The 10,963-nt window shown below is 42.7% G+C and overlaps 1 protein-coding gene across 1 annotated transcript in view; it reads left to right on the forward strand.

The window, feature by feature from the left end:
* USP37 (ubiquitin specific peptidase 37) overlaps positions 1 to 9,789 on the forward strand; it is a 45,665-nt gene extending 35,876 nt beyond the window's left edge. Inside the window, exons 16-19 of the mRNA XM_026647359.2 lie at positions 1,192 to 1,447; positions 3,535 to 3,701; positions 6,174 to 6,234; positions 9,474 to 9,789. Coding sequence (XP_026503144.1) covers positions 1,192 to 1,447; positions 3,535 to 3,701; positions 6,174 to 6,234; positions 9,474 to 9,616 — 627 coding nt within the window. The 3' untranslated portion in view covers positions 9,617 to 9,789. The remainder of the gene's footprint in view (positions 1 to 1,191; positions 1,448 to 3,534; positions 3,702 to 6,173; positions 6,235 to 9,473) is intronic.
* The last annotated feature ends 1,174 nt before the right edge of the window (positions 9,790 to 10,963 follow it).

Here is a 10,963-nt window from a genome sequence, read left to right on the forward strand (position 1 = left end):
CCTTTAGCATCTCAATTGTCTAGTGGCTCCACTGGTTGTTTAGCAGGCTTTCTGCTTCTGATGTACTTAAAAATTTTTTTTATTACTTTTTGAGTCTTTGGCTAGTTGGTCTTCAAATTCTTTTTTTGTCTTACATGCATGAACCTGACCAACTACCAGTTATCACTAACTGGACCAGCTCTTCTCTCTAGAATTTCACCCTCCTCTTACCTGCCTTCCTTTCTTGTCCATGGTCTTGTGCCTATGGTAGTACTGGCCCTACAGCATCAGAGATGGAAATAATCTCTGGTCTGAGTGCGTGATTATGTAACCGGTGTGGCGGTCAGTTTGTAGCCTCAGCAGCTTGTGTGTTCAGCTGATTGATAAGCACAAGCACAGAAGGCTACTGCAGCAGTGTACGAGCTGGCTAACAGACCAGCAACGTAAAGATACAACACTAGCCTGAGTTTTCCGACTAGAGTTGACCGGCCTGTCCGTTGTGAGAGAACCATTTATTTTTCTTTTATGCATTGCTATTTGCTGCCCTGATCTTCAGGTTTTGGCCTCTCCTAGTCATATCTGCTGAGACCGTCTAAGGTTCATTTGAGAAACTGTGTTCTTTCCCCTTCTCTTCTCATCCTAGCCTAGGTTCAGTGGTTCTCTTTCCATCTTCCAGTTCAAGTTACATTTATCTCTTGCAGCTGCTGTCCAACTTCATTAAACACCTATTGGTGATGACTCTGCTACTCACATATGGAGGTTACTGTAGGGTGAGGGCTCACCACCACCTGGAAAGGTGTCACAAGGGGAAGGTGGGGTGATCACAGATGAAGAGAGCGCTGTAGCCTTGCACATCTTGCAAATCCTGGTGGTTGTAGATCAGTGGTTTTCAGCCTGTGATCTGCAGACCCCCAGGGATCCGCAGGCTGTCTAACATTTCCAAAGGGGTCCACACATTTAATTGACATTTTTTAGGAGTCCACAAATGTAAAAAGGTAGAAAACTACTGTTGTAGATCTATTATTCAAAGTTAGTCCCTAAAGTCATATGGCATTGACTCTGTATATGTGAACTGTATTTAGTATGGTTGAGACCCAAACGCCCACTTCCTGACAGTTAACCCAAAAGAAATGTGCACAGTAAATGCAAACTGGATGCGACACATCTTTGACTTTTTAAAAAGCCTTTTAGCCTGAATCCATTCATTTGTAGGGTTCAAAACGAAGTAAACCAGAGTGTGATAAATCTTCTGACTTGGGAAATGCGGGTTTCGATGGAATGAGCGAGGATGAGTTGCTAGCAGCTGTGTTAGAGATTAGCAAGAGGGAAGCCTCATTCTCTGTGAACCATGATGAAGATAAACCCACAAGCAGCCCTGACACTGGTTTTGGAGAGGACGAGGTGCAGGAATTGCCAGAAAATCTGCAGTCTGTAGAGACGGAGAAACCCAAAGTAACTACAGAATCAGGTAGGATGAGAAGTAACTTTATCTTAACTGAACAGATTCTATGGTGATTCTGAAGTTTTTTACAACAGCAGATCAGCAATATATGGGGCATGAATTGCATGAGAGTGGATTGTAGGCAGTGTCTGATGTACATGGCGATATATAAATATCTTACATTTTTCCTGTCTTTAAAGCTTTTCATGTATTGAATTTTGAAAATGTTCTCATGTCAAACATTTGTAATATGTCTCGGCTAAAATTAGTCATCACCAATGTTTTGGTGATTTTTTCCATCTCCTGTTTAACAATCACCTCTGTCAATTCACTGACTATAGAGTTTTACTCTTCCATGTTCTGAGTACACTTTATTTTCTATAACTGTCTCCAAATCAATTGCAATCCTGAGGAGCATAGTAGCAATATCTGAAGACAGTTGTTTGTGTATGATTAATACAGTCAAAGGATAAGGCTAAAATCCCTCTGATGCATAGTGAAAAATAAATAGAATTGTAATTAATTTGGCCTCCTGTGTATACAATTTTAAAAAGTTTTTTTTTTTCCTTTTCTAAAACAGCACCTTACATTTCTGTAAATCCTTCAGAATAAGCCCAACATGCTTTCACAGATTGTGGCCCCAAATCCTGCAAACAAATATACACATGCTTAACTTTACCACTGTGAGGAAGCCCCATTGATTTGAGTGTGGGATAATTGGGTCTCAGCTTTTCTAGTTGGTTAACAGACATTTTTAAAATCTTGTAATTTGTTCATGCTACTTGCTTTGGATCAGATTATTTCTTAACTCCACTATCCTGAAAACACAGTCAGATGAAGTTCCTTCTTTCTTTTCCTCTTAAGAGTTAAGAAATTAAATGCAAAAACCGTACACTACTGAAGGTTGCAGTTAGCTCAAAATGTCAGGTACTGTCAAATGAAACTTCATGTTGGAAGTCAATACATGAAATAATTCACACAACCTTGAGTCTGCTCCCGTATTCACATACACTGTGGTGCATTTTACACAGTCACACCGAATTTCATGTACTTTCAAAGCAGGTGGAGGGGGAGACCTACTAAATTTAGACATTACGGAGGGCATACTTTCCCTACTCCTACTCATAGCTGAGAGCTGTGTAATAGCCAAAAACCTTGTGGAGTATTGCTCCTTATAATGAAAGTCTGAGTCACAGACGTAAAAAATTCTGTTTTGCGATTCATTTAAGAGGTTTAGACAGAGCTGGGTTACAATCCTGACTCTGGTGGTCCTGCATTTTCAAGATGTTGCTGATGCTGTCATTCTGCTGCCTGTAATCCTCTGATAACTAATGAACAGATGTGGAAGTCTGTTTTTCCAATTCAAGGGTGGGTTCACATTAAGATAGATTGCTTTGCTGGTTTTTTTAGGGGGATTCTGACCATTTACCTGTAGCCAATTGGGGGTTGAAAGTATGCTGCAGATAGGAGAGGTACATATAGTAATGGCAACAAATATTCCCTCCAAAAGTTTTGTAAAACAGCTTCTTTCTTCTTTCCATTGCACACATCTTAAAGGTAAACTACACAGTTGTAAATTACTTGTGCTTTTATACTACTTAAAAATCTGTAGATCATCTAGCTCTAAACTGAAGCAAAAAATTGACAAACCCTAACCGCTTTTAGGAGATTTTGCTGCTTCCCTCGGTCTTATTTAGAGGTAACATAGTAGGTTCAATGTTAGGTTTTTCTATGGTGCCGGCACTGTAGTATGTAAGCACGGTCTAAATCCACATATTGTAACTCTGGCAAATGTCCATTAGCTGCACTTGAGCCACCATTGTGAAAGCCTAGCAGAATGGGACATGTTTGTTTAGGCAAAGGCTGCAGGTTTTAAATGAAAGCATAGAGTTTGGGGAGAGAGGGTTTTGATAAAACCTTGCTCAGTCCCAAACCTGTAAGATGAGTGATAGCGTTCCCCTCTCTCATCAAATCCTTCGGCATTCCTCAGGATCTATTGGTTGTCCCTCTACCAGTAGATGCCACTGTGCTGCAAGGAGTTCAGGGGCCTAAAGAGGACTTAGATGGTAACAAACAAGGGACCAGAAAAGCATAAATGTCCTTTGCTTCCTCAGGCCCTGCCAATTTCACTGAGATAACTAAAGATTTTGATGAGAATAAGGAAAACAAAACTCCGGAAGGCTCCCAGGGGGAGGTTGACTGGCTGCAGCAGTACGATATGGAGCGAGAGCGGGAGGAACAAGAACTTCAGCAGGCACTGGCTCAGAGCCTCCAAGAACAAGTAAGAGCTAATACTCCCTTCCCTAAGTCATCTTTTCTAGCGTCAGAAACCTGATGGCAAAATAAAAGTTCACCCTGGCTTGGACAATAATTGCAAATTGTCTCTACTGCTTATCTTCTAGAAGAGACCAGTATGAAAAGCAGAAGATTATTCTAATTCACTACCCAGTTCAGTCGTTGAGATTAACTATATTAATCACAGTTAGTATAAACTTTGAGAATCACACCTAGATATTTGAAAGGTTCACCTATACAAAAAAAGGCAAAGCTGTTCCTCACCTAGTTATGTACTGAAAATTAACAAGCCTCACTCTTTAACTTCCGTACACCTCCCTAATTCATCCCCCACTTGAAGGCCTTGCAGCATGTCCTGTCCAGAGGCGGAGGGAGAAGCAGGTTCTAATGCAGATGACCACCCCTTCAGACAGCCATGCCAGCAGCTCTCTTGTTTAAATCAGAACACGGTTAGCTCAAATTGTTCTTCTGAGCTCAACTGCTGTGGTATCACATGAGGGATAAGGGCAGGTTTCTCAGATAATTAGGTCCCAAACCATTTAGGTTAATATTAGCACCTGGAATTACACCCCAAAACAAATTGGAAGCTAGTGCAGATCACCCTGCACTTCTGACCTGTGCTAAGCAAACAGACAGCTGCATTGTGCACTTGCTGCAGTTTTCAAATTGTCTTCAGTTATAGCCCCATGTAATCCAGTCTTAGGGTTGCAAAGGCTAATTCAACCTTCTAGTCAAACACACATGGGGAAAGAAGTGCTACTGGCAAACCGGGCATCTACAAACATTTAGAGTTCCAACAACCCCCCTGGGTTGCTAACGTGTTACACAAATAGTGGGCAGACTGCTCATCTCTCCTTCAGACACACAGACATTGAGGGGAGCAGGAACTGTTCAGCAGCACCCCATGGCCTCCACCCCCGCACCTTGTGCCCTGTTGTCTTGGACCCCTCAGCTGTGCAGGGAGCCCCCTGCAGCCCTGCTGTCAGTGCTGCCCTAACTCCAACCCTATCCTGCCCTGCCCTTAATTTCCAGCAGCTGCATAGGTGCTGGAACTAGGGGGGCTGCTGCGCCCGCTGGCTTGAAGTGGTTTCCATTATATGCAGGGTTGACAGTTTGATTCAATGGCTCTGAGCACCCCCACTATGCAAATTGTTCCAGCACCACTGAGCAGATGTAAAAATAAAACATTTTAAAAAACATTTTAAAAAATCTTTTATATAGATTTTTATTTGTATCAACAACATTCGAAAAAAATAAAAATCTAATTTTGCCAACCCTACTTATTTTCAGGTTTGAAATACCTAGACAACTTGGAGTCAATTTAACCCTTCATCCTTCCTGTATAGACAAATGGAGTTCAATACAGTTTACTGTGATGGGGAAGGAGATCATTTGTTATAAGTCCTTGAACTGAGGACCCTGTCTGCTTTGTGTTGACATTAGATATCATGGTACTCCTTGTAAGAGATGGGGTTGGCCTAGATATCACGGAGCAAATTTCCCCATCCTCCAGTGTAATTCGTTGCGAGACGCAGTGATGGATTGCTTCATTTCAGCTGTGCTGTTAAGATATAGATTCCTAGTGCTTTGGGAACTGAGATATGAAAAACCCTTATGGCAATAATGTAAAATGGATTTAAATGTTAGCTTCTGGTGTAGTCATAATGAGGACCTACCATTCCACCTGTGATTCAGGCATGGCGTGCATTCAGACCCTGAATTAAGGAGCCTGTTCATGCAGTAGTGCCGACTGGCTTTGGACCCAGCCACGTCCAGTGTCTTCAGCTGGAATCAATGTTGCTACAACACAGACCCCTTTTGAGGGTGGTGGGAGGAGACAGGGCAGACACACACCCAAAAATATGGTTTCACTTTTATTATCTATCCCTACTTGTTAAAATTCTTGCTGTAATGTTTGCGAAATCCTTTTCTGGAGTTGGGAAATACAGAAAATTTTCCTTGAGTTTTATATATTTTTTGTTAAGCTGCAATTTTTTAGCAATTTTAAAATAAATTATAGCAGATATTTTCACCTTTTGATTGAGGCCTGTGTCCTCAGTTAGCTTTGGGCAGAAAAATTGTGTAAATTTTGTCCTAGCGTGGGGAACTTTGTGTGTAAGTGACAGTTTTACTTTGCAGACGGTTCACAAATTCATTATGATGCTTTTCAAATCAATGATCCAGAGAGAGCTCATGGTGTTACTAGGGACTTGCTCTGCTGCATACCAAAAACTTTAGTAGCTTTGACAAGCTTTAATTAAGGTTTGTCCCCGGTCCTGTTGCACTAGAACTTTGGACTCTTGCTGGTTGTAAACATTCCTTCACATGGAACTTTTAATGTTCTATGTCAGGTTTGTTGTAGAAACCAAAGCAGCACAGATTCAATAGAAAAAGCACACTACAAGAATTTTAAACAGTGAAGTGTCTCAGTGAACTAAGTTTGTTTTCTTTCCATCAGGAGGCACGAGAACAAAAAGAAGATGATGACCTTAAACGAGCTACCGAATTAAGTCTACAAGGTGAAATTTATTTATCAGCTTCCATAATGCTGCTTTTTAGGGGAAACATATCCATGTGTGTGAATGCAACTCTGAGCATCTGAAAGGCAGCTGGGATTTCATGCCTTTTTTTGTGTTTGATTGTAGTTGGCTCTGTTCTTTTCCGTTTTATTTCATTCAGTTATGGAAGTAAATGCTCGTGAAAATTCTTAACATGAAAACTGCAGTAGTTTTTTTATTCCTTAATTCAGTTTTTTAAAAATATTGTGTACCCAGATATTTGGATCTTGAAACTCGGTGTTCCCGAAAAGCCAGCTGTCTATGGCCAAGAGACACCTGCAGTCTCACATCTGCAGAATACCCTCTTGGTTGAATCAGTTCCCAAAGCCCTGGCTTATCATAATTCTGTAGTTTTGGATTAACATTTTAATACACTTAAATGTAACAGATTTGCCCAGGATAATGGCTAAAATGCTTTATATCTAATAAAAGAACAGAGATGGATAATCCACAGCAAGATGTAGCACTGGAGAACACCCAAAGCGGGCAGGTACACTGAAGTAGCACTTTAAGCCCCAGGCTCAGTTTAGCATTCTTGAAGGGCTAGCATGCAAGTGAGGTTATGCAGCCTGGCAGAACAAAGCGAAAAAAAACCCACACCAGAAGAGGAGCAGTTGTGATGATGAAATACAGGAGTATTACTTAAAATTCACTTTTAATCTTGCCCAGGCTCCTTAAGTAGTCCTCCTTTGCTTATTATTGAAGAGGCATGGGTCTGCTCTTTAACAGGAATAAAACAATATCATACTCCGAACAGTGTACAAGTGTCATTCACAAGGGTGACACATCACATTGAAGATTCAGCCAATCACTACTGTGTACTCTAACCAGTGTCCTGATTCTCGGGCTCTCTTTGCAGTCCACAGCCTCACTCTTTTATCAGATATTGGGGGTGTTGTTTTGGCAAAGCAAGTTCCTTCTCCAGGAGTGGTTGAGTGCATTCCCCCTGCAGCACTTCCGGTCCGTAGTAGACTGGTAGGGTCCGTCACTGGAAATTTAAAATCCTCTTGATTTACAATCACTTAATTTTGTTTGACATCCTGAATATTGTCAAATGCCTTTCAGAATGCTGTCACATCATTCATAATTGTGACAGCAGGTACTTGCTAAAAGGGATGCTAATAAGTTTTCACTATGAAGCTGCTGTTCCCTTCTCACATGTAGCCAGCAGTTGTCTTTTGTTTTGTTTTTTAACATGGTCCAGTGTTGGTGCTGTAACAGTGTAGTAATCCCAGCATTATCAGTGTATTGGGACTAAGCGTTCTCTGTGACTGCGCCTCCATGTGTGACTCACTTGGACAGCCTGCAATTCCCTGGGACAACGTAGCTTATAAAGCTCTGAACAAGAGCATGAGATCTGGCAATAAAGCATTCTCACTTACGAGGGTTCAGCTGTGGAACAAACCTGAGAGGATTAGACTAATCCAGTGTTTGATGACTTCACAGGGCAAATTGCATGAACCTTCCTTTGGGCAAAGTATTTCCATCACAGAATAATAGAATATCAGGGTTGGAAGGGACCTCAGGAGGTATCTAGTCCAACCCCCTGCTCAAAGCAGGACCAATTCCCAACTAAATCATCCCAGCCAAGGCTTTGTCAAGCCTGACCTTAAAAACCTCTAAGGAAGGAGATTCCACTACCTCCCTAGGTAACCCATTCCAGTGCTTCACCACCCTCCTAGTGAAAAAGTTTTTCCTAATATCCAACCTAAACCTCCCCCACTGCAACTTGAGACCATTACTCCTTGTTCTATCATCAGGTAGCACTGAGAACAGTCTAGATCCATCCTCTTTGGAACCCCCCTTCAGGTAGTTGAAAGCAGCTATCAAATCCCCCCTCATTCTTCTCTTCTGCAGACTAAACAATCCCAGTTCCCTCAGCCTCTCCTCATAAGTCATGTGCTCCAGCCCCCTAATTATTTTTGTTGCCCTCCGCTGGACTCTTTCCAATTTTTCCACATCCTTCTTGTAGTGTGGGGCCCAAAACTGGACACAGTACTCCAGATGAGGCCTCACCAATGTCAAATAGAGGGGAATGATCACGTCCCTCGATCTGCTGGCAATGCCCCTACTTATACAGCCCAAAATGCCATTAGCCTTCTTGGCAACAAGGGCACACTGTTGACTCCTATCCAGCTTCTCGTCCACTGTAACCCCTAGGTCCTTTTCTGCAGAACTGCTGCCTAGCCACTCGGTCCCAAGTCTGTAACAGTGCATGGGATTCTTCCGTCCTAAGTGCAGGACTCTGCACTTGTCCTTGTTGAACCTCATCAGGTTTCTTTTGGCCCAATCCATCATAACTGGCATGATGACAGTTTTAAAAAACCAGGGAGAGGAGAAGAGCAGAGAACTCAAATCCAATCAGGACTCGCCATGCAAATTTAAATTATCTGGAAAAAGTTTAGGTGCTTCTGTAACAAGTGCTGGGAAAAAGCTTTAGTTGGGTAGCTGCAAAATCCCAGACAGTTTAGAACACTGTGTCCGGGAGCCCTTCCGGCTTTAACAGAGAGCTGTGTGCACTTCGCTCAGCCAAGCGTTCTGGAAGTTCCTGCAGGGAGCAGCCCTTCTCACCATGTACAAACAATGAAAAGATGGATGCTGCCAGCAGTCGGTTTAGATGCCAGTTTTAATTGATAAATGTAGTTTGTGAATAGAATTTATAGTTGAAATATAGAGAAATGCTTCTCACCATGGAAACTTCCCCATCACTAAGCAAAATGGGTACAGTGCATTTAATGTGGATGTTGACCAGGGGCCACTGAAGCTTATGAAAAATGCAGCTATGCAATCAAATGAAATTTGCAAAAAAGTTTGCCATGCACCTTTACTGTCGCATTAACTGTTTTTGCACCCTTTAACATAGACCTACTGTAAAAAACAGTGAAAGGTTGGTATGTTACTTTTTATTCTGCATTCTATAGTTCAGGGTCTGTTCCTTGATTCAGATTCACAGCATAAATCACCATGCTTTTTTTTTGGGATGGGTAGAGAGGGGATGTGAGGTAGGTTTTTTTGTAAATTTTCCAATATCCCTTGCTTCCCTCAGAAGGGAGAGCCTTTAGCTTTAGTATTTCCTTTGTGTTTGTTTATGAAGATTCATTATGAAGATAAATATAACCCAACCTTCTGTAACTGTGATGTGCTTCCCTGTATATGCCAAAAATTCTGACCTGGCATCATTGTGTCTTTGTGCCATTTAGAATTTAACAGCTCTCTTCTGGACAGTGTTGGCTCTGATGAGGACTCTGGGACTGAGGATGTTCTCGACATGGAGTACTCAGAAGCTGAAGCTGAAGAGCTGAAAAGGAATGCTGAGGTGATGATCCATTGTTTCACGCACTGAATGGGGAACTAACATCTCTTCCCGTGTTCAGCACTAGATATTATGGAGCAAGTGCATCTGTTCAGTCTGAGAGGACCTTGTTAAGTAGCAGCTTCCCATTAGTATTGGGAAACAATGCATAGTTCAGTAATCTCCCTTGGTAAGAGCGGGTCCTACAGTGAGAAGAACTGCTGAGGCCCTTTGGTTGCTATGAGGAATCTTATGGATGGGGAGGGGAGGGGAATAGGGAAACAGAGTAACTTGACTACTGGAAGCATTCTGCTGTGTGAAACAAGTAAAAATACAGGCTGCTTAATTATCAAAAAGGAAGAAACAGCATTTCAGATAGTGTAGTGGTTTGTGATAGTGCTAGTAACTGCTGTGGGTATCTAGCTCCTGGACCAGGGGTGGCCAACCTAAGCCTGAGAAGGAGCCAGAATTTACCGATTTACATTGCCAAAGAGCCACAGTAATATGTCAGAAGCTTCCAGCACCCTCTCCCAGCGTCTCCCACCCACCAGCAGCCCCGCCAATCAGCGCCTCCCCCTCCCTCCGTACTTCCCGATCAGCTGTTTCGTGGCATGCAGGAGGCTCTGGGGGGTGAGGGTGGAGGAACGAAGGCACGGCAGGCTCAGGGGAGGGCGTGGGAAGGGGTGGAGGGGGGCAGAGCCTGTGGCAGAGCCAGGGGTTGAGCAGTGAGCACCCCCCGGCACATTGGAAAGTTGGCACCTGTAGCTCCAGCCCCGGAGTCGGGGCCTATACAAGGAGCTGCATATTAACTTCTGACGAGCCGCATGTGGCTCCGGAGCCACAAGTTGGCCACCCCTGTCCTGGACCATTAAAGATCAGACAAGTTGTGGAGGAGGCCTTGTGAGCCCTGAGTGGAATATAGCAACAACTCCTGCTGTCTGCCTATGCTGTCTGACCCACTGAGGGTCACTCCTCTATCTTGCTTGTAAGGAGAGTGTTGTATGGCCATCTAGAAAGGAAAGGGTTAATGTTTTTTTATAGGGAAGTTTTACTTCCCTTCCAATTGCTTGTACCTTCATCAGAGAGCTGTATTTTCACACCCCTGTTGAACTCCAATCAATCAGTCTATCAGACCAAGGAGGACCAGGAAATCTCTTTAAAGCCAGTCAGCATTACCTGTTCTTAATTGTCACGGCTGAGTTGATGAGAAGAGCTTCACCCCAAATAAGAGGAGAGGGACATTTTCTCCTTAACACTCCAAGAGCAGGGGAAGAGAGAATCTCTAGGCCACCAAACCAGTCTTTCTCTACTGATTTACCTCATTTATTAAATGGTTTGTTTGAATAGTGCAGAAATCAATATAGTTCTCTTTGATTTTTCTTTTAACTTCTCTCTGTG

Source organism: Terrapene carolina, unplaced genomic scaffold (assembly GCF_002925995.2).
Source record: "Terrapene carolina triunguis isolate 2854851 unplaced genomic scaffold, T_m_triunguis-2.0 Scaffold62, whole genome shotgun sequence".
In the NCBI taxonomy this organism is placed as follows: Eukaryota; Metazoa; Chordata; order Testudines; family Emydidae; genus Terrapene; species Terrapene triunguis.